At 44.5% G+C, this 23,708-nt stretch overlaps 2 protein-coding genes across 31 annotated transcripts in view; one reads left to right on the top strand and one right to left on the bottom strand.

The window, feature by feature from the left end:
- The window catches only part of GLT8D2 (glycosyltransferase 8 domain containing 2), a 57,923-nt gene extending 38,034 nt beyond the window's left edge, over positions 1–19,889 (bottom strand). For 2 of the 30 annotated variants that reach the window (XM_007165764.3, XM_057557329.1), the window contains exons 1-4: positions 19,023–19,139; positions 15,929–15,979; positions 14,604–14,654; positions 8,311–8,774 (exon numbers count right to left, since the gene is read on the bottom strand). The gene's annotated coding sequence lies outside the window, so the exon portion shown is untranslated. Of the gene's footprint in view, positions 1–6,695; positions 6,895–8,310; positions 8,775–11,094; positions 11,240–14,603; positions 14,655–15,756; positions 15,825–15,928; positions 16,069–18,292; positions 18,428–19,022; positions 19,140–19,873 lie in introns of those variants that run through there. The other 28 variants (XM_057557312.1, XM_007165766.3, XM_057557309.1 and 25 more) reach the window with 28 other exon arrangements.
- The window catches only part of HCFC2 (host cell factor C2), a 44,503-nt gene continuing 39,933 nt past the window's right edge, over positions 19,139–23,708 (top strand). The window contains exons 1-3 of the mRNA XM_057557304.1: positions 19,139–19,339; positions 20,759–20,907; positions 22,379–22,539. Coding sequence (XP_057413287.1) covers positions 19,177–19,339; positions 20,759–20,907; positions 22,379–22,539 — 473 coding nt within the window. The 5' untranslated portion in view covers positions 19,139–19,176. The remainder of the gene's footprint in view (positions 19,340–20,758; positions 20,908–22,378; positions 22,540–23,708) is intronic.

The following is a 23,708-nucleotide window of genomic DNA, read 5'->3' as shown; positions in this document are numbered from 1 at the left end:
AGATATCCATGTGGCTGGCTCCTTCGCATCCCCCAGACTCAGTCAAAACTCCCTAACCTCAGCAACACATATGTCACTTCTCCTCAGCAATGACCACCATCCAACATACTGCCCATTTCCTCACTGGTTTATTGTCTGCCCTCCCGGTGATAGGCTATAAGCTCCTTGAAGGCAGGGCATTTTGTCTGTTTTGTTCATTGCCATATGCCCAGCATGAATGCCTGGAGATATGAACCCTCAAAAATATTTACAGACTTATAAATATTTTTATAATATACTTTTATAATATAAAAGATTTATAGAACACATGACCTTCTCCTCCAGGAAGCTGCGCAGCACCTCAAACCTCATCTGTCCACAACTGAAATCAGCACCTGCCCCACAGAAGCTCCTCCTCAGTGTTCTCTGAGAGTCCTCTTCCACCGCTCCCTCCCAACCCCTCATCCAACCAATGCCTGATTCCTACAGTTTCACCTCCTAAGTGTTTCTTAATCCATCTCCTTTCTACCCTGCCTCATCTCACTGATTAACTCTGCAGTAACTTCCCTCCTGGACTTCCTGCCTCTAGGATTTCTGCTCCCTCCCCTTTCCCAATCCATCACTGGTACAGCTGTCACAGTGACTATTTTTGTTGTTTAATAATTAATTTGAAATATACATGCAGGTTGAGTACCTTTTTTTTTTGGCCACGCCGCATGGCGGATCTTAGTTCCCTGACCACGGATGGAACCCGTGCCCCCTGCAGTGGAAACACGCAGAGTCTTAACCACTGGACTGCCAGGGAAGTCCTGAGTACCCTTATTTTTTTGTTCGATTTTTCCTTTTCTTTTTATCACCTGAAACATTTCAAGTCTACCAAAAAGTTGAAAGAATGAATTTTCATATACCCTACACCAGATTCACCAATTGCTAACACGTTGCCGTATTTCCTTTCTCTCTCTCTCTTCTTCCCTCCCTCTGTATATACATATGTATGTATATATATATATATATATATATATATATACACATGACTCTTCAGCCCTAAATACTTCAGTGTGCATCCCTTAAGGACAAGGACATCCTCCTATATAATCACAATGCCATTATCACACCTAAGAAAAATAACATTAATTTAACATCACTGGATAAGCAGTCCATATTCAAAATGTCCCCATTATTCCAATATTGTTTTTTATAGTTTGGTTGTCATATCTTTAGTTTCTTTTACTCTTGATCAGTCCCACCTCACCACACTGCCTTTTTATTTTTCATGAACTTTTTTTGGAAGAAGACAAGCCAGTTGTCTTGTAGAATCCTACTGACTAAAGAGTTACTGTATGATCCAGCAGTCCCAATCCTGGGCATATACCCAGAGAAAACTAATTGGAAAAGATACATGCACCCCAATGTTCATAGCAGCACTACCTACAATAGCTAAGACATGGAAGCAACCTAAATGTCCATTGATAGACGACTGGATAAAGAAGATGTGGTATATACACACACACAAACACACACACACACAATGGAATACTACTCAGCCATAAAAAAAGAATGAAATAATGCCATTTGCAGCAACATGGATGGACCTAGAGATTATCATACTAAGTGAAGTCAGAAAGAGAAAGACAAATAGCATATGATACCACTTATATGTGGAATCTAAAATATGGTACAAATGAGCTTATTTACAAAACAGAAACAGACTCACAGACATAGAAAATAAACTTATGGTTACCAAAGGGGAAAGGGGTTGGGGGAAGAGGGATAAATTAGGAGTTTGGGATTAACACATACATACTACTATAATGTAAAATAAACAACAAGGACCTACTGTATAGCACAGGGAACTATATTCACTATCTTGTAATAAACCATAATGGAAAAGAATCTGAAAAAGTGAATATATACAGTGTATAAAAAGTGTATACAAACACACACACACACATACTCACATATATAACTGAATCACTTTGCTGTACACTGGAAACTAACATTGTAAATCAATTACACTTCAATCAAAAAAACAAACAAACAAAAAAACCCCACTACTCTGAGTGTTCCTTTCCTCCCTAAAGCCCTTCACTGGAAATCCAGTACCAAAAGGTTAAGATTGCAGCTTAAGATTCCCCTAGGTCCTCTGTGCCATGCCTTCCATCTAAGCTGAACTGGTTGAAAGTTAGTCTCCAGCCCTCCACTGTCCTTCACACCCAGGTCTATGCTTCTCTTTTTTAAAATACATTTATTTATTTATTTATTTATTTATTTTTGGTTGCGTTGGGTCTTTGTTGCTGCACGCAGGTTTTTCTCTGGTTGTGGCGAGAGGGGGCTACTCTTTATTGTGGGGCTTGGGCTTCTCACTGCGGTGGCTTCTCTTGTTGCAGAGCATGGGCTCTGGGCGTGCAGCCTTCAGTAGTTGTGGCACGTGGGCTCTAGAGCGCAGGCTCAGTAGTTGTGGCGCACGGGCTTAGTTGCTCCGCGGCATGTAGGATCTTCCCAGACCAAGGATTGAACCCGTGTCCCCTGCACTGGCAGGTGGATTCTTAACCACTGTGCCACCAGGGAAGCCCTCTATGTTTTTCTTGTCGCTGAACTTTGGTTCATTCAGTCCCCTCTGCCTGGAATGCCCTTTCCCCTCCTCTTTCCCCAGTAAATTGCTACTTGTGCTTTAATGACTCCTCCTCCTCCTTCAGGAAGCCTTACCTGATTACCCTGCCTGGGTGCTCCCCTAACCTCCATTCCTATGCCTATCCCTGCACTCAGAACACTGTGTTCTAATATCATGGGTGTGCCTGTCTCCTCCACTAGACCATGAGATGACAGAGGACAGGGAGTGTGGCCGACCTACCTCTGTGTGCCTCAAGAAATGTGTGTGGAATGAATGAGTGAGAAATAGGAGAGAGGAAGAAAGGGCTCTTGTTGTTCTGTTCTTCAATCACAGGAAGAAAAGGGTCTGCATATCCTCACTAAGGAAAAAGCCAGAAGAAGGGTAAAGCCAGGTTGATGGTCCCACTACAAGAATAAAAGCAGGGGCTTCCCTGGTGGCGCAGTGGTTAAGAATCCGTCTGCCAATGCAAGGGACACGGGTTCGAGCCCTGGTTCGGGAAGATCCCACATGCTGCGGAGCAACTAAGCCCGTGAGCCACAACTACTCATCCTGTGCTCTAGACCCTGTGAGCCACAACTACTGAGCCCACATGCCACAACTACTGAAGCCCGTGCATCTAGAGCCCATGCTCCGCAACAAGAGAAGCTACGACAATGAGAAGCCCACGCACCGCAACAAAGAGTAGCCCCTGCTCGCCGCAACTAGAGAAAGCCTGCATGCAGCAACGAAGACCCAACATAGCCAAAAATAAATAAATAAATAAACAAACAAATAAATAAATTTATTTTAAAAATAAGTAAATAGGGCTTCCCTGGTGGCGCAGTGGTTAAGAGTCCGCCTGCCAGTGCAGGGGACACGGGTTCGAGCCCTGGTCTGGGAAGATCCCACATGCCACGGAGCAACTAAGCCTGTGTGCCACAACTACTGAGCCTGCGCATCTGGAGCCTGTGCTCCAGAACGGGAGAGGACGTGATAGTGAGAGGCCCGCGCACCGTGATGAAGAGTGGCCCCCACTTGCCACAACTGGAGAAAGCCCTCGCACAGAAATGAAGACCCAACACAGCCAAAAATAAATAATAAATAAATAAATAAATTTATTAAAAAAAAAAAAAAGTAAATAAAAGCAGAGGGCGCGGGTCTTCTTATTGGCCTTTCTCTTACCATCACAACAAGGAGCCCCAGAACCATGTCCCCTGAGCCTCTGTAAGCTTTCCTAAGCTGAGTGACTTCTGTGTTGTAGTTTCCCTGTAGTAACAAATAATCGCGCCTTCAGCATTAAGAGCCCATAGGCCTGTCTTCAGGACAGCAAGAAAGATGCAGCTGGGGAGTCATCTCACAGTGTTGGAAAGAGGAAATCCCTAGGTAAGGCCCTGGATGGTTGGAGCTTCAAAGAGGAAAGATCCTAGGGCCTGTGACTAGGAAGAAAAAGGAGAGCTTAGGGAATTGACCTGGACCAGAGAAATGTCTGTGAGGTTTAAAAACAGGTCCCAGATTATCTTGCATGGGGAGTTGTTTTACCAAATGTCAAAGAGTCTGGGCCTGTGGTCAAACCTGGAAAGAATGTCTTAAGACCTGGCAGTGGCTAAGGGGATTAGCTCTGCCTTGGAAGAAAAGGCAAAAGTGGGAGAGACTCCAGAAAAGTATTCCAAAAATCAGAGCCCATAAGTTTTATTTTACATGCCAACTCTAATCAGTTGGTAGGAGCTTTCAGGACTGACAAATTGAGGAGTCTAAAGCCATCACAAGACTCAGTGAAAGAAAGAAGGAAAGAAGGAAGGAAGGAAGGAAGGGCACTGTGATTGATTAATCATGTCTGCCATGGGTTCAGGTAAGGAGGTAATAGGAAAGAACCTGGGAATCAAAAAGGAATATAAAAGAGGGGCTCCTAAAATGTATTTTTGAATGACTTAAATCTGGCAGGGCATGTACCTGAGTGGAAATATCATGGGTTTTGTCATTAGACAGAGCTGACTTTGAATCCTGGTTCTGCCTCATTTCTTACTGTGTAATCTTGGGCAATTTACAAAACCCAGTCTGTAAAATGGGATTGTTTTGCAGGTTAAATTAAATAATTTATTACAATGATAATAGGAGACACTTACATAGTAATTTCTATTAGCCAGGCATTGTTCTAAGACCTTTATATGTATATTAATTAATTTGATTCCCACAACAACCCTATAAGGTTATTTTTCTCAATTTACTGATGAGGAAACTGAAGTTCAGGGAGGTTAAGAGACCTGCCAAGAAGCTCTGTGATTTCACGGTATTCTCTAAGACTTGACCCTGAAGTTCACATGTGCATAAAATACATTTAATAGAGCACTTCAACTTAAACCAGGCAGACTACAGAGTGATGAACAGGACAGGAGCATGCGTTCACTTGAAGAAAAGAGAAAGAAGGACAAAACCAGGACTTAGGAATTTGGCCCCCAACAAAACACCTCTGGCCTTTTTACTTTTTGCTGGAGCATGAAAGGCTTACTCCTGATCCACCAAAATAAGCAGGGTGGGGATGTCTTCAGTTTGCGGACGACCCATCCTGCTTTCTCCTGTGATGAATTGAGGCATTCTTTCACAACATGGCTTTAGACCAGGTGCCGACAAACTACAGCCAGATCCTGCCCATCACCATTTTTTAAAAATAAAGTTTTGTGGGAACATAGCCAGGCTTATTCTTTGATGTTGCTGTTTGATGTTTTTTCCACGGCCATTTCCACACTACTTCCGCATAACTGAGTCGTCATGATGGAGACCATCTGGCCTGCAAAGCCACCTATCTGGCCCTTTGCAGGGAACGTTTGCTGATCCCTGCTGCCCACCTTAGGCCAGACTTTCTACATATCAATATGGCATGCGTGATCAATCATCTGTCCTTAACCAGGGAAGGGAGAACAAGATGTCCCCTTGGGTGTTCGCCAGGAAAGGTATGAAGTAGGATGTCCATGAGAGGAACCAGGGTGAAAACATGTGTGGTCAGGATAGGATATTGCAGGGACTTCCCTGGCGGTCCAGTGGTTAAGACAATGCTTCTACTGCAGGGGGTGTGGGTTTGATCCCTGGTCAGGGAACTAAGATCCCACATGCCACATGGCATGGCCAAAAAATAAAAAATAAATAAATTTTAAAAAAGAATAGGAGGGCTTCCCGGGTGGTACAGTGGTTGAGAGTCTGCCTGCCAATGCAGGGGACACGGGTTCGAGCCCTGGTCTGGGAAGATCCCACATGCCGCGGAGCAACTGGGCCCGTGAGCCACAACTACTGAGCCTGCGCGTCTGGAGCCTGTGCTCCGCAACAAGAGAGGCCGCGATAGTGAGAGGCCCGCGCACCGCGATGAAGAGTGGCCCCCACTTGCCGCAACTAGAGAAAGCCCTCGCACAGAAACGAAGACCCAACACAGCCAAAAATAAGTAAATAAATAAATAAATAAATAAATTTATAAAAAAAAAAAAGAATAGGATATTGCAGAGTGCCTATGTTAATCTATGTGATGTGATAAAATGGCTCTGTGTCAACTGGGAATCACAGTGTTAAAAAACAAACTTAAGGGCTTCCCTGGTGGCGCAGTGGTTGAGAGTCTGCCTGCCAATGCAGGGGACACAGGTTCCAGCCCTGGTCTGGGAAGATCCCACATGCCGCGGAGCAACTAAGCCCGTGAGCCACAATTACTGAGCCTGCGCGTCTGGAGCCTGTGCTCCGCAACAAGAGAGGCCGCAATAGTGAGAGGCGCGCGCACCGCGATGAAGAGTGGCCCCCGCTTGCCACAACTAGAGAAAGCCCTCGCACAGAAACGAAGACCCAACACAGTCATAAAAAAAAAAAAAAAAAAAAAAAAAAGCCGGAGCGCAGCAACGAAGACCCAATGTAGCCATAAATAAATAAATAAATCCAGTAATTTAAAAAAAAAAAATGTTAAAAAACAAACTTAAGCAGATTTCTCTTCTGCAGCAGTGGTCCCCAACCCTTCTGGCACCAGAGACCAGTTTCGTGGAAGACAATTTTTCCACAGACGGTGGGGGGAGGCCGCGGGGGGGGACGGTTCAGGCGGTAATGCGAGCGATGGAGAGCGGCAGATGAAGCTTTGCTCGAGCTCGCCGCTGCTCACCTCCTGCTGTGTGGCCCGGTTCCTAACAGCCGCGGAGCGGTACCAGTCTGCGCCCCGAGGGTTGGAGACCCCTGCTCTTCAGGACTTCTCAGGACCTTTAAAATGCCATCATGCCTTGAGAGTGCTGAGAGGGGGATATGGCTCACAGAACGTATTTTCCCCACGGGACTATCTTCTTTGGAACATTCTTTGGCAGACGCTGAAATAAAAGAAATCTTTAGAATCATGCCCCCTGGGAACTAGGAATGAAAATGGTGAGGGCTGTGGCTTGCTGAGCGTGTCTTTCTCTCAGCAAGGGAAGAAGCAGGAGAACTAAAGAGAGCCAGAGTGGAAAAAAAGGAGAGGTGTTTGAAGAGAAGAAGGAAGGAAGCAGAACCCTGGAGAGACCACTTGGACGGATGTGAGGAGCACCTGAACGACTGGACTTTGGGAGGGAACAATGTGTCAAAAGCAGGGCTGCGGCCCAGTGCAGGATGCGTGGTCACTTTCACCATCACCACTGTCATCATCAGCACCACCAGAGAAGCTGACCTCCCCTGAAGCCTCACTACTCTGCAGATCCTGCATTATGTCCTTTAGACACATGATGTCGCTTAATTCCCATTTTACAGATGAGGAGATGGAGTCACCCAGAGTCAAAGCTTATAAAGTTTATAAGTGGCAGCGCATAGACTCACCTCTGTGAGTCGGACCCCAGAGCCCATGTTCCCACCACTGCCCTGCACTGCTCTACTTCTGAGTTAGAAGGAAGCCTGGAATTCCATTACGCAGCACGCAAAGGATACCGTATACAAATGCAACACCAAAACATTCAGAGGAAAAGACAAAACAAATCAATGTCACTTTGGATATTTGGCTGCACGGGCCAAACAGCTAGAGGACTGACTTTTTTCCACAGCACATTCAGATGTTTGGATATCATATTTTCTTCCTCTCTATCTTCTTACTCTTGTTTTAACTATCCCTTCTTAACTTATGTCATAAGTTATATATCAGGCTTAGCCAATGTATTATGCTTGCTCATAAAGTGAACAAAAGAAGACATTTTTTTGAAAGTTAAAAAGCATTTTCAACCCGACCGTTATGACTACCATATTTACAATAAGCCTCATTTAGATTTCATACAACTGCCAGTTCTTTTGGGGGGATTGGGGCCCTCAGAATAGCTTCCTAGGACAGATTTTGAAAACATGAATCACAGCTCAATTAAATCTTTTGTGGCTCAGAAACATACCAGCATTAAATGCTAGCATTTATCCAGTCCTAGCTAACAGATGATTTCCACACTTAAAATATGATGAAAATAGTAAGTAAATCACACTATTTGGGGGTAGGGGGACGGAGATAAACCCAGGTCTGGAAAAGCAGTCCAGGATGTGAAAAACTTGCACATTGAATATTTTGGATTTGCAGCGATGGCAAAAAAAAAAGAAGAAGAAGAAGAAGAAGATTCCGCTAGCATGCTACAAACATCAGCTGGAGTGCCTGAAGGTGGTTTGCGTGGGACAGTCCACCTCTGATTTACTTTCTTGCATCTACAGCAAAATAAAGGACAGCTGCCAGCAGGCCAGGGTGAAATAGAAAGGCTGTCACCCTGCTGTAAATTTCTGTTTACCTGGTGAGCGGTGAGGGCAGGGCTCCTCCGTCCAGAAGAGCTGCAGGGCAGAGCATTCAAATCGTGGCTGGCCCTGGGGTGCTGCCCTTCATACTGCTTCAGCTGCTCCTACAATCCCATTGGAAATCTCAAAGGGCTGGAGAGCCTCAAGGCCAATATTCCGTTTCCAAGACAGTCTTCCTCCCCCACTGCACCTCCCCTGCTTGCGCAGACTCTGGAGCAGCTCGGGTTTCTTCCACCCCTGTTCCAGGCAGCTGGCAATCTAGGCGCTGTGCTGGCCGAGTGATGCGGCCCCTGAAACCACTTCCAGATGGGCTTGGCGGGTCAGACTTCCTCTCCCAGCCTCCTCCGGCAGCCCGCAAATCATTTCAAAAACAAGGCTGCTCTGGAGGAAAACATTCCAAACTGGAGAAAAGCAGACGCTTGGAGGGTGAATTTCCACCACACATTGGGTCTAAGGTAAACTTTGAGAGGGCAGAAGTGAAAAAATTAAGTTCATACCGATTTTAAGAATATCTTTCCTGGCCGCTAGCTTCTCCTAAAATGCCCTAGTCATTAAAATGCTGTTGTCCCCAAATCAAAGCCCAGATAAAAACTGTGGTCTCCCTTCGACCAAGGCAATGATAGTGACAGAAATTTCAAGATGGTGTGTTTTGTGACTGAACATGGGAAGGAATCAGGCAGTGAATCAACCCCACCCAGCTCTGTGCTGTTCTGTGTTCCTGCCGTTGATTCTCAGAAATCCAGGAAATGGTGCCAGCACTTTGCCTGGGACCATGGAATTTATTTAGCAATGGCCTCTCTCCCTCATTCCTATAAAGAAATGAGTCTGCCCCTGCTCACTGCCACCTTCTAAAGTGGTATTGCCCAACAGAAATATAATGCAAGCCACATTGTCATGGAAAACTTTCTAGTAGTCACTTTAAGAACAGAACAAGGAGGTAAAATTAATTTTAATGATAAATTTTACTTAACATAATATATACAAAAATATTATTTCAACATGTAATTGGTATAAAACTTATTAACAAGACTTTTTCTTTTGTATGAAGCCTTTGAAATCTGGTGTGTATTTTACACCTGCAACACATCTCAATTCCCAAACTAAATTTCATCAGAAACAATTGATATGTACTTAGATTTGATAAAATTTACAGTTTAAAAAATAGATTCACATATTCAGGTTGCTCCAAACATACTTCAGAATTTTCCAATAACTGAATCGTGAATCAGTTTTTCAATTTAAATTGATTAAAACTAAGTAAAATTAAAAATTTGGTTCCTCGGGACTTCCCTGGTGGCGCAGTGGTTAAGAATCTGCCTTACCCGGGTTCGAGCCCTGGTCTGGGAGGATCCCACATGCCGCGGAGCGGCTGGGCCCGTGAGCCACGGCTGCTGAGCCTGCGCTTCTGGAGCCTGTGCCCCGCGACGGGAGGGGCCGCGATAGTGAAAGGCCCGCGCACCGCGATGAAGAGCGGTCCCCGCACCGCGATGAAGAGTGGCCCCCGCTTGCCGCAACTGGAGAAAGCCCTCGCACGAACCAAAGACCCAGCACAGCCAAAAATGGATAAATGAATGAATAAATAAATAAATAAATAAAAAATTAAAAAAAAAAAAAAAAAAAAAAAAGAATCTGCCTTACCAATGCAGAGGACATGGGTTCGATCCCTGGTCAGGGAACTAGATCCCACATGCATGCCACAACTAAGAGTTCGCATGCTACAACTAAGGAGCCCACCAGCCGCAACTAAGGAGCACACGTGCCGCAACTAAAGGAGCCAGTGAACCACAACTAAGGAGCCTGCCTGCCACAACTGAGACCTGGTGCAACCAAAAATAAAAAATAAATAAAATAAAAATAAAATAAAATAACAAAAAAAGAAATTATGTTTGTTTAAAAATAAATAAATAAAATTCAGTTCCTCAGTGGCACTAGTCTTTTTTTTTTTTTTTGGCTGCGTTGGGTCTTCGTTGCTGCGAGTGGGCTTTCTCCAGTTGTGGCGAGCAGGGGCTACTTTCATTGTGGTGTGGGCTTCTCATTTCGGTGGTTTCTCTTGTTTCAGAGCATGGGCTCTAGGTTCGCGGGCTTCAGTAGTTGCAGCATGCGGGCTCAGCAGTTGTGCCTTGCGGGCTTAGTTGCTCCAAGGCATGTGGGATCTTCCCAGACCAGGGCTCAAACCCGTGTCCCCTGCAATGGCAGGTGGATTCTTAACCACTGCACCACCAGAGAAGCCCCTCCTTTATTTCTGCTGGGCCATGTGCTGAGCTGCAAGAGGCTTACTGTCTATGACCTATATTTCCACATTGGATGCACAGATTCTCCCCTGGGGAAGAAATGAGAATAGAAAGAGATGTAGGATATAAGGGGCACCCTAAGTGTAGTGGCTACCAGCTTGGGCTCTGGAGATAGACAGACAGACCTAGGTGTTAGCTCAGATGTTATACTTACACATTCCTGAAAATCTCACCTTCAGTTTCCTCACCTGTAAGGTGAGGAAGCTTCTTGTGAGGGTTAAAAGACATCATGCATGTAATGCACTCAGTAAGGGCTCAGTACATGGAAGTTATTATTATTGTTGTTGCATGAAGACACCCCAAGGTATAAACAAGAGAAAGAAATTGTAACAGAAAGCAACCGGTAACATTTTTCAAAAAGTCCAAATGAGTTATATGCTGTTTCAAACACTGGTAGCCTGGTACTACTTAATAACCTCTTTGCTTCTTCCCTTCAAATAGAAACACTCTGTCATTTGAGGTGGCAACTGTTCAGTTAAAAATACTCACCTCCTCAGAGGTCCTGAAGCTAGAGCGGCATGTGAGCAGAAGTTGGCTGTCTATGACTTCCTAGAAAGCTATTGTTTTCCTGGCAAAGTGCTGTTTGGTGCCTTTTGCCCTTTCCTCCTGTCTGAAACCCAACCTTGGTGCCTGGAGGTGCAGTCGCCATCTCGCAGCCCTGTGGATGAAAGGCCCACCCCGTGCTGCTGCATATGGTCCCACGGGCTGCACGCAGAGACCGCAGAGACCGCCGTGGCAAGTCAGTCAGGGTCCCGGCAGGACACAGATGGCCCACCCCAATGAGCTAATGGTGAAGACTCTGAAAACAGGCACTATTTGAAAAGGTGTAGTCAGTGTTAGGGAAACATGGTTAAGAATTGATGCTATAGCCTGGGGTTGGCAATGCAGGGAGCCATTACCACCCGAAGTCCTGCAGGCAAGAGAAGGGAGTGGTTACCAGGAGTGGGAGAAAGCAGCTGCAGGGAAGGGCTGCCCAAGAGGAGCAACCTCTGTTCACCCCCACGAAAGGGACTAGGAGGTACATTACCCCAACCTTACAGTCTCCCGTGGGTGGTGCCTCCCGTTGGCCAAACCCAACTGGAAGTCAGAGACCTGGAGACGTCAGGTGATGTAATACATTTAGGTCAGCCTCACGGCACTGAACAAGTTACAGAAGAGTGGAGAATAGAGCTTCATAAGCAAATGGCAACTATCCGTGCCCTGGCGCTGGGTGACTCAGCAGCCCTGCACGTGTTACGGGAGGAGGGCGGAGCCGCCTCAGTCCCAATGGCACCGGGAGTCACCACAGCAGCCTGAGCTGACTACTTACGGAGCATCTAACCGTGTGAGGGAAATAAACCTGGATGCGGTTAAGTCACTTCGGTCAGGTTTCACTTATCTGCCTGAACACAGTCCTATGTGATCTATATGCCTTTTCGATTTGTGCTCTCATTAGTCAACACAACGTATATCTGAGTCATTATTATTCCACGTTTATTTCTTATTAGTTGAAAGCCAAATGTTCATCATTGCTTACCCAATGGGCCTGCCTTGGCTGAGTGTATTACTTTGTAGATAAGTAGGTAAGATAAACTCTATTAAGGCTGATAAATGTGACTGGAAGGAAAGGAAGCAGCATTGTGCAGCAGCAGTGAATCACTGCATTGGGTCAGGCTGACAAGCCTCTATTTATTGCCTCGGTCTCCCAGGGCTGGGCTCCGGGATCATCCACATGGGGCAGGAAATACAACTATGGGGGCCTCAATTCCCTCTCTTTGGCTGGTGGGGCTCAGTGATGGGTCATCTCCTTGTCCAGAGCTTAGCTGCTCTGGCTCTTGCCTGCTACCCCCTGAGCTGCAGCAATCGCTCCTGCACCTGACTCTTTGCACACAGGGTCCCTTTCTCCCACGTGAGAAGACTGCTTTTCCTCCCTGGCTTATGTGCCAGCTCCTTCCTCTGGTAATTGGTGTAGGCTCTACCTGGCCTGGGGTCCTGCCTTGTTCTGGCCAGCTGCCCTCTCCAGGCCTTGGCCGCAGCTCTAGCCATGGCTGGAGCCCTGTGATCTGGGAGCAGATCTCTCAGACACCATCTGCTTCCTTCATCTCAGGAACAGCGCCTGCCTAGGCTCTCTGCTGTTGAGCTCTGCCTACCTGCTGGCACTCCTCAAAACCCCTTCTCAGACTGCTGCCAATAAGCCCTTGGCCTGAGTCCTCAACTGAGATTAAGGTATCCCGTGGACACGGCCATTTTACACTCTTGGCTGAAAACACTGCACTGTCTGCCACCTCCCAGCACCAGCCCCTCCCTCTCGGACTGACTCCTCAGTGGCCCGTAGCTCAGGAGGAGTAGAAACAGTAGTAATATAATGAAAATGATAGAAGTTAAACACTCTATTACTTACTAAATGCTAACCACGTGCTAGGCATTTCATAAGCACAGCACTGTCCTTGCTCTGCGTGGCATCAGCACAAATTTCAGTCACCACAGTGTAGTTTAATAACATCAGTCCCCCTACAACACAGTTCAAATCTGTTACCACAGTATATCAACTGAGTAATTGGATAATTACTGACTTTGCTGCTAGCTTTTCAGTCCACAAAATTACTACGCTGATAACAGAGCCACATCAATGATGAATGACCAATCATGTCACTTCTTTGACAGTCTGTCAGTGATTGGTCACTGGATAGCTGTTATTCGGCTTATGTACAGACAGCAAAGCGTGTAGTTGTGTTGCTTCATTAATTCCCAGTGATAAACCCATGTGACATCTACAAAAATGGATAATAGAATTGGCCAACAAAGAGAAAAGTTAGCAAAGAAACAAAAAAATGATAATAGTGGGAGTGACATTCAAATCAAAGGTAAATGAAGGTAGAGAAGAAATTAGTTGGCCGTGGGATGATACTGTCGCTATTCAACTCTAGCTATGCAGCCAGAAAAATCTAGTAAGGGTGATTTTACGAACATAAATAAGGAAAGTGGTTGTGATGAGAGGGATGGAGATGTTCCAGAGGAAATGACATGGGCAAAAAATTCACATTAGAGGAACTCTCAAAGGTATTTTATGATGTTAAAAGTGCAAAGGATAAAATGTGGGAAGCTGATCCAAACTTAGAAAGGAGTATGACCATTTTCCAAGGCACAGAAAAGATGCTCGCTCCTTACAGTAAGTTATATGGCAAGAAGGTAAGCACTGCTCAGCTGCTCTTGGTAAGTTTTATACCAAAACCAAAACAAAAACAAACCCTAAATATTTAATTTTCATCTTCAATATGTCCAATGTTTTAAATTACAGTAGAACAAATAAATATTAAGTCTACTATTTTTTTCATTTCTTTAGACATTTAAAACCAACAGTAAGAGAACTTTAAATATTTTAACAAAAATATTTAAAGATCATGAACAAAACAATTGTAATTTTTCCCATTAGTAATTAAGATCGTTTTGCAGGGTTTCAGCTTCCATGGCCATTTTCACAGAACTGCACTCTCATGCAAAGCAAGGACAGCCTGTACTTTGCATATATTATCTCAGTTGATCTTCAAAATAACCTTAAGAAATAGATGCTATTACAATCCCCATTTTATAGACAAAGCATCTGAAGCTCAAAGAAAATAAGTAATTTGACCAAGACCACATAGCTAGTAAACAGCTATGCCTATTGAATTCTAAATCCCGTGATCTTAACCTCTATCCTCTATGCTGAGATTCCAGGTAAATGATGGTGTTTGATATGGGGGAGCGGGAGTGAAGGAGAGAAAGTGGTGACAGATGAAGGCATCTTCTCTAACGTAACTTCAAAAGGCTAGAGCAGCGCTGTCCAATAGAGCTTTCTGTTTTCTAATATATTTTTATAGAATATAAACAATTACATAATCTATGAGATAGACATATATTCAACCCTAGTACATGTGTAAATCTACATGTACTTCTGAATCCATCTTTTCTTGATCCTCTAGGATCTTGCTCAATCAAGTTTCAACCTGCCCTGAGACAGGCCTACTTGGTTAACTCACCAATTCTCATTTCCAACTTTCTTCTCCCTTGCCTGCTTCTCATTATTAGGGCTAAAAACAAACAAACAAAAACACTTTCTTAGACTCCTATAGCCACCCTCCTGCAAGAAGACCCCCACAGTCTGCTCTTCTCTTCTTTCTCTGTGATAGAACCTTGACTATTACCTGAGCACTTGGCCATTCTAAATAAAAACTACATTTCACAAACTTCCTTCAACTAGCTGTGGCCTTGTGACTAAATACTGGCATATGGGATGTAAGCAGAAATAACATGTACAATTCCAGAATGTGTTCTGGAGACGGGAACATTCCTTTCCCCTACTGTTTCCTGCTGGCTGGAGTGTAGATGCAATAGCTAGAGCTGGAGCAGCCATCTTGGATCATGAGTTGGAAGGAGGAATTCTAATCCACAAAGTCTACAAATTCCTGAAGATGTGGTGAAATAGAGCCGCCATGCTGGCTTTGGATTGCCATTTCCAAAGTTCATTTACATGGGAGAAACATAAACTTTTAAAGCCTATTTCTGTCCCTGTAGCTAACATAATCTTAATATAGCAAATGCCCCAGTTCTGGCCAGTGAAACCTAAGAGCAAGTATGCTGGGTGGCTTCTGGGCAAGATGCTTTTCCTCCCTGTAAAACGAAAGCTCTATTTCCCCATCCTGGCTGTCCTCCTGCTTCATGCCTTTGGGCATGGTTGTATGGGGACACAATGTCCAAAGGTACAACGACCTTCTTTTGACCATAAAGGAAAAGTCAAGAGAAATTCAGAGCTGCTACCTGGAACCGTAACACCATTGAACTGCTGAATTAACCCTAGACCTACCTACCCCAGATCTCTTGTGCAAGATAATTAAGTGCCTTATCATTTAGCCACACTGTGTCGGATATTCTGCTACTTGTAACAAAAAGCATTTCCAAATGACATATTCTTTTGCTATGATTTAAATGTTTGTGTCCCCCTCCGAATTCATATGTTGAAATCCTCACCCCCAAGGTGATGGTGTTAGGAGGTAGGGTCTTTGGTATTTTGGTGCTTAGGTCATAAGAGTGGAGCCCTCATGAATGGGATTAACGCCCTTATAAGAGACCCCAGAGAGCTCCTTCATCCCTTTCACCAGGTAAGGATACAGTGAGAAGTCAACAGTCTGAAACCTGCAAGAGTGTCTTCAGCAGAATCTGACCGTGCTGGCGCCCTGATCTTGGACTTTCAGTCTCCAGAACTGCGAGAAGTAAATTTTGGGTGTTTATAAATCACCCAGCCTCTAGTATTGTGTTACAGCAGCCTAAACAGACTAAGACATCTCTATTGCTCCTTCAGTCTTACCTTTTCAACTGGATCCTTCTTCTGAGCCCACAATCATGTTCAAGTCTCATCCTTGGAAAAGAATAAGAAGAGTTTGCTCTGTACACAGCCATTTCTCCCCTCCAGCCACTGTTTTTTTCTTTCCTTTTGGGGGCAAGTCTCTGTAAAAAGTAGACTATACATGTTATCTGTGCGTCCTCACTTGTTATTCATTCTTCGATCTTCTGTGGCTTCCCTCCTCCCACTCCACTGAGTATTTTAATCTAGGCCATTAATAACCTCTTAGTTTGCAGACGTTGCTTCTTCATCTTTTTCTTATCTGACCTCTCTATGGCTCTTGGCTTTGATAACCACTTCCGCTCTGTGAAAGCCCCTTAGCCTGTGGCTTCTTTGACATCGCCCTCACCCAGTTCCCTTTTGACTTCTCTGGCTATTCGTTCCCCATTTCGTTCATGAGAGCCTCCTGCTGTCTTTACCTCTTAAAAGTTGGTTTCTTCAGGGCGCTATTCTGCCTCACTCTTCTCTTCCCTTTCTACACTCACCTCCTAGGTGGTAACTTCCATTCTTAAAGTTTCAAAGATTGAAGGTAGCTTTCTTGAGAATTGGTGACCTATTCTAGACTCCTCACTTAAGCAGCATTGAGTCAAAGGTGCTCTGGTAAAATATCTTTCCCATTGGATTAAGCATCCTGTCATGTATTGAACTGTGTCCCCCCAAAAAAGATATGTTTAAGTTCTAACCTGTGATTGTGAACTTATTTGAACATAAGGCCTTTGCAGATGTAAACAAGTTAAGGTGAGGCCATTAGGTGGGCCCTAATCTGATATGACTGGTGAACTTATAAGAAGAGAAGAAACACAGACACACAGGGACAACACCATATGATGATGGAGGCAGAGGTTGGAGTGATGCTGCTACAAGCCAAGGAAGGCCTAGGATTGACGGCCACCGACCAGAAGCCAGAAAGAGGCAAGGAAGTATTCTTCCCTACAGGTTTCAGAGGGATATGTCCCTGATTTTGGATTTCTAGACTCTAGAACTGTGAGACAACAAATTTCTGTTGTTTTAATCCACCTGGTTTGTGGTACTTTGTTACAGCAGTCTTAGGAAACTAATACAGACCTCCACCACTGTCCTGAAGTTCTTTATCTAAGCAACCAGTTATCACTTGTAATCTCCTTTGTCTTAACATTTTGCCTTCATCTCTCCCTTAGTTCAGAGATTTTCAGACTTTCAAATATCATATACCAGTTTTGATTTTTTTTAATTTGAATATCAACATTGGGTTTGCAACTTTTAATTTTACCCTTAGTCTTTTGCTATAAGGACATTAAAAAAACAAAACAAAACAAAACAAACTACCATCCACTTACAGCATCAGTCATAAAAGTTAGGACATTTTACCATTAAACTCTCAGAATAAGAAAAAATTCTTTAAATGAAGTATTTAAAGTTTTATGAAAAACTCATGGCTCTACGCCAACTTTTCCAGTATTGTTTCAGATACATAAAAACTTTATAACTGAAACATTTAAGAGCCCATGTTATGTATGTGACCAAGAAAAATATCAGTACATAAATATTCATAGCTTTCTTTCTTTGTTTCCAGCCACCTTCCTATTCCGATTCCAAATTCTCTTTGACCATATTATGAAATTGGGGAATTAATCAGTGACAGGAAGAACTTGAAAAGCAGGAGCTGGAAAGAATACTAAGAATTCCTTTTTAAAAGGGAGAGAATTACCTGTCAAAAGGAAGTTTAGATGAATGAGAAGGTGGGAGAGGCACGGTTAGGTTTGAGGGAATTGGGGGAGGAGAGATGAGCTAGGCATACGAGAGAAATTGAAAATAGTAAGATGAGGGAAATGAAATTTTAGGAAATTTGGCCTACATTATGTGTATTCACTCTTTGATACCTTCTTGAGAGTGTGAGGTAGGGATTTAAATTGCTTTCATTTCCCGCCGCCCCCCCCCCACCTCTGCCGCTGGACTTGTATCTCTTTGAGTGTGATTCTGTGTAGGACCAGATCACAAAGCAGCCCGGACTTAACAGGGTTACTTATGACTGTATTCACACTAAGTATGGTATAGTGGTTAGGGGTTGGGGCTCTGGAATCAGAAGTTCTGCGTTTGAATACTGGCCCTAATTCTTTTCTGCTGTGTGCCCATGAGAAAATTACTTTACTTTTCTGTGCCTCATTTCCCCATCCACGAAAGGGAAATAACAGTACCCACTTCACTGGATTGTTAGGAGAATCACAAGTTAATTCATATAAGGCAAGGAGGACAGTGCTTGTCAATGAAACACCCTCAAATGTTAGATAGTAATAAAAGATAAATCTATAACCTCCCACCTGCTTAAACAAAACAACTTTCGCGGCTCACCGTTCCTAAACTTCTTGGCATGTCACCCTCCAAATCTGATCTGCCTAATTTGCCTTTGCAGGCTTAGCTCCGACCTTCCCTCCGGTGTTCCTAGCCGCGGGTGGCACGCAGCGCTCGCGGCCTCTCCACCATGGTCCAGGCTCCCTCCCTCCCCCCGCCTTCGCGGGCATCCACTACGCCCCGGCGCTCGGCGCGCAGTCACGCCCTCGGCGGAGATGGACTTCCCTCTCCTCTCCCCGCGCTCCCGGCACTTCAAAACCTCTACGAGAGCTTTTCTCTTGCTGTGTTGTCATTGTTTAAAGCATCTGTCCCCAACCTTTTTGGCACCAGGGACGGGCTTCGTGGAAGCCAATTTTTCCGCGGAATGGGGGGCGGGAATAGTTCAGGCGAAGCGGAAGCTTCGCTCACCCCCTGCTGTGTGGCCCCTTTCCTAACAGGCCCCGACAGGTTGCGGTCTGCGGCCTGGGGGTTGGGGACCCCTGTTTTAAAGGGTCTGACTCGCCCGCACATCCTAGATGCTCAAAGTGGCCGTAAAGGAAAACGCTGTTATCTTCTCCCGCAAATAAAAAACTGGAGGCTCTGGATGGGGAGGGGAGACTGGTCGGTAGGAAATTTCCTTCCACCCTAAAATCCCTTGTCCAGGGTGCCAACACCAGCCACGTCACCCGGGGGCGGGGGCGGGGCGCCCTTACCAGGACCCCCTCTGCTCCCCTCAGCCCTCCATCCTTACCCTGGACGCCCGCGGTCACGTGACCATCACCGTCCTCCGTGAGGTTCCCCCCCTCCCGCGTGCACAGCTGGAGGCGGGTCCCACCTCTCCTCCCGGAGCAGCGGCGCCGGAGCAGGCGCGGTGCATTGTGGACAGAGGGGCGGGGGTTGGGAAGATGGCGGCTCCCAGCCTCCTCAACTGGAGGCGGGTTTCTTCCTTCACGGGGCCGGTCCCCCGCGCCCGGCACGGACACCGAGCGGTGGCCATCCGGGAGCTGATGATCATCTTTGGAGGGGGCAACGAAGGCATCGCCGACGAGCTACACGTCTACAACACGGGTAGGCGCGGCGGCGGTTCTTCGGCCCCGCCTGTGGGAGCCGCGGAGGGGGAGGGGAGACGAGGCGGCGGCCGCGGCCCTGACAGCTGTCACCGCCGGGTCACTACCTCCTCCGGCGGGCGGCGGGGAGCGAGTCTCGGCCGGGAGGCCCCAATCCCGCAGCGTCCCGGTCCGTAGCTCCGTTTCCCCGGGGTTCGCGGGGCGGAACCGGCCCCCCAGCGGGGCGCGCCGGCCCTCGGGCAGGCGGTCCCGGACCCCCCCACCCCAGCCCTGCTGGCGGACGTAGGCGAGAGAGACTGTTTCCACCCGCCTGGGCCTCTTCCCGAAGTCTCGCCCACTCCGGGGCCCCGAGATCCCTCCCTGTGAAAACCCACCTCCAAACCAGAGCTCCTCCGGGCCTTTCCCGTCTTTGCCTGCCTGTCTTCCTTAGGAGGAAGGGAATATAGGGGAGATGAGGAGGGAAAACGAGAGGCCTTCTGGTACTTTCACCCCAAATACAGCCCCGTACCTGGCAGTTGGCAGTCAAGATTCTTACCCCGTTGGTAGCCCTCTTCACTGGCGGGGAAGTGGCTCGTGGGTGATACCGGCGCCTGTCTGTGTGCCCAAGCTCAGCCGTTCGGCGCTCGGGGAGGATTGTCGGCTTGAGCGCCGCTGCACATCAGAAATGCCCCCGGCCGCGGAGGCCCTGACTTTGAGTACCTCCGTGGAACAGAAAGGAGGTTGGAATTTCATTTTTCCCACTTGTAAATGCGCCAGCTGTCCTAAGGAAGCTGTTTTCTTGGTGTAAGGCTAATTAATGAGTTTGAGGTCTATGTCGTGATCAATAACTTTTCTTTGACCAAACAACTTAATCGTAGTGGTCATTTAGAAATTAATAAAATGGTGGAGTAGGGGAAACTTTATTTTTTCACCTTCTCCTCTTCCTGGCACCCCAGCATAAAAAAAGTTAAAAAGTTAGTCGACAATTAGGTAGACTGTAAAAACCTTGGCTGTGGAATAAGTTAGACCTGGTTTGAATTTTGCTGTGCCAGTTGCTCAAGGATCAGCGCTAAAGTAACTGAACCTAAGTGTCAGATTTTTCACTTGTAAAATGGAGAGGATGATGCTCCCCAAGTAGGGTTTTTGTTGAGAAATTAAGTGATATAGATCAGGGTTTTCAACAGCAGCACTATTGACATTTGAACCGGATAATTTTGTTTGTTTTAGGGGCTGCCCTATATCCCCAGCCTTCTACCCACTAGTTGCCAGTAACACCTTCCTCCTGCAGTTCTGACAACTGTAATTTTTTTGTTTGTCCCTGGGGGGGCAAAATCATTCCCAATTAAGAACCACTGATATAAATGATTCATATAAAAGTACATACTCATAGTTTGTGATAACTGTTTATTATAATTGGTTTTAATTTTATTTCGGCAACTAGTTACAAATCAGTGGTTCCTGCCAGCTGTTAGAGGAGACATCCCTCCAGGCTGTGCTGCCCATGGATTTGTCTGTGATGGTACCAGAATATTAGTATTTGGGGGAATGGTTGAATACGGAAGATACAGCAATGAGTTATATGAGTTACAAGTAAGTGTATTTCAAATTTATTATCTCAACCTGAAATTTTAATGATATTGCTCATAATTCTTTGAAAGATTGCAAAATGTTTCATTAACATGCTTAAAATAGTGTGAGCTTCACATTTCAGAGCTTCAAAGAAAACATTTCCACTTCACTAAAAAGCCAAAGTTTCCTTTTTTTTTTTTTTTTTTTTTTGCCGGCGCCTTGTGGCATGCGGTATGTGGGATCTTAGTTCCCTGACCAGGGATCACACCCGTGTCCCCTGCATTGGGAGCGCGGAGTCTTACCCACTGGACCACCAGGGAAGTCCCAAAGCCAGAGTTTCTAATGTAAGTCTTTTTCCGATACCCAGTGCAACATTTGTAACATTAAGATACCTGTTACTTAGCCTCAGTTGTACAAGTTACATGTTTGAGCTTTTGTATCTTAGTGCAGTCCTTCTTTAACTTTAGCCTGCAGCAGAAGCACCTGGAGGGTTTGTGAAAACACAGATTGCTGGGCCCCGCCCTCAGAGTTTCTGAATCAGTATTCTCTACAGAGAATTTGCATTCCTACTAAGTTCCCACCTGCTCCTGCTGGTCTCCAGACCATAAGTTTTTGAAAACTTCTGCCTTAGTTATAGAAATTGTTACCCTCACGCTAATAATCACTTTTTCCCCCTTCTCTGGCAGTACATACAAAAGGGGTAACAGTTTCAAATAGCCTTTCTAGATTTTACTCTCTAATAAACCAGACCCAGAGCCCTCTGTGACAGCCCTAACTGACTTTTATCCCTGAACTGTGTATTCCCAGGGCTGTGATCATAAGGGTATCTGGTAGTTGGCAGATGTAGGTGGATTATGCCTATTTACAAGCAGTTCATTTAAAAATTTTTCAAAAATAGTTTTAGATAAAGAAAGCATCCATGGCTAGAGAATAAGTTTTGGAGTTTGGTTTGTTAAATGATCTTTATGTTGGACTTCCCTGGTGGTCCAGTGGTTAAGACTCTGCACTTCCACTGCAGGGGGCACAGGTTCGATCCCTGGTTGGGGAACTAAGATGCCGCGTGGCATGCGGCAGCCAAGAAAAAAAAATTTTTTTTAATGAGCTTTATGTTTATTTAAAGGTTAAAATATATACCATCCATGGATTACCTGATTTCAAAAAGTGAGAGTACATAAATTACATTTAATCTTAAAGCTATAAATAATGTTGAATTTTTCATTTGGAAAATATTTTATAACTGCTAGTGTTTATTATTATAAGCTTAGTTTGCCATTGTGGAAAGCTGTGAATATGGAAGACTAGACTGAATTTCTATTGGAACACTCATTTTAATTCCTGAAGTTATCTGGTTAACTTGTCATTTGTCCCAAAAGTAGCTTATTGAAGCGTTCTTACTGGATTCAGATTAAAATGTATTGGTATGATGTTACACTATTGACAATATAGGAGCACTTTCCTGATTTTGTCTGAGAGTATTTATGCTCTTTTTTAGGCAAGTCGTTGGTTATGGAAAAAAGTGAAACCGTATCCCCCTTCTTCTGGTTTACCTCCTTGTCCTCGGCTGGGACATAGCTTCTCTTTATATGGTAACAAATGCTATTTGTTTGGTGGCCTGGCAAATGAAAGTGAAGATTCAAACAATAATGTTCCCAGGTATGCCAACACTTTTTCAGACCAAATGTTTATTTTACGATTTAGATTAAGAACATTTAATTTCTTCCATCTTTAATTATCAAAAGTGATGAAGCTTAGCCATTTTCAATTAAACCTAACAGTGAACAAATTTGTGTCCATTTTGTGTTTTCCTTAGTCCCTGGAGTATATCTATTTTCAAAACTGTGCCTTTTCCGATCAGAAATCATCTTATTAAATTGATATTAATATAACTGCTTGTGGCAATATATTTGTATATGTTGAGCCATAATGAATTTTAGTTGTCATAAGTGATAATGAAAAGTAATAAATGGATATTTTCAAATTATATTTCTCTGAGAGTTAGTGACAAAAATCTGAATATAAAATGAAGGCTGTCATTTCCATTTTTCTCATAGGAAGCTGTTAAGAGTGGTTCACACAAGCAAGTACTTTAAGAACCAATTCTCTCCTCCTTTTTCCAAACAGAATTAATCACTGCCTCTTTTCTTTTTGCATAATGTTTTGATCACATGGTCATTATAGCATTCAGGATTTGGAGGTTTAAAATCCAAAAGGCTGTTTTCTGATTCACTGCTTACCGTGTATGTGTCCTTTAGTGGAAGTAATCTAAGCCTGTTTTCCTTCACTGTGAAATGGGAGTGATTAAATACCTACCTTTCAGTGTCATTGTGATTGCTAAATAAGATTATTGGCATAATTTTCAAAGGACTTTCAAGTTGCCATCAGCAATATCAGTAGTTGTCATCACCATTATAATGTGTCTTTTTACCTACATTAGACTGATAATAGAGTCTTAGCTTTTTTTTTTTCCTCCAGACTTTAAAAAATAACATATACTAAAACTACATGGAAAAATTGGAAACTGGAGAAAAGGAAAAGAATTTATCCCACCACACTAATCCAGATACTTTTACTTTTAGCACATGTCTTTTTTTCATTTCCATTAAACAAATTTTTTTAGATACAGACTTGTAAAATTCAAGAAACTAGAAAGTATACAAAGTTCTTTCTCATAGCATCACTGTTCCCCAACATAGGCAAGCACACATAATTCAGTTTGATGTGTATCTTTTGGGACCTTTTTCATGTAACACATTGTATTAGCTTTTGTTGTGTTAAGGGTAAGCTTCTCAAGTTTATGCTGCTTGAGGGAATAACTAGATACA

The sequence above is a fragment of the Balaenoptera acutorostrata genome, chromosome 11 (assembly GCF_949987535.1).
Source record: "Balaenoptera acutorostrata chromosome 11, mBalAcu1.1, whole genome shotgun sequence".
NCBI classification, from domain to species: domain Eukaryota; kingdom Metazoa; phylum Chordata; class Mammalia; order Artiodactyla; family Balaenopteridae; genus Balaenoptera; species Balaenoptera acutorostrata.
The sequence above is the reverse complement of the archived record's forward strand: the minus strand, read 5'-3'. Positions and strand labels throughout refer to the sequence as shown.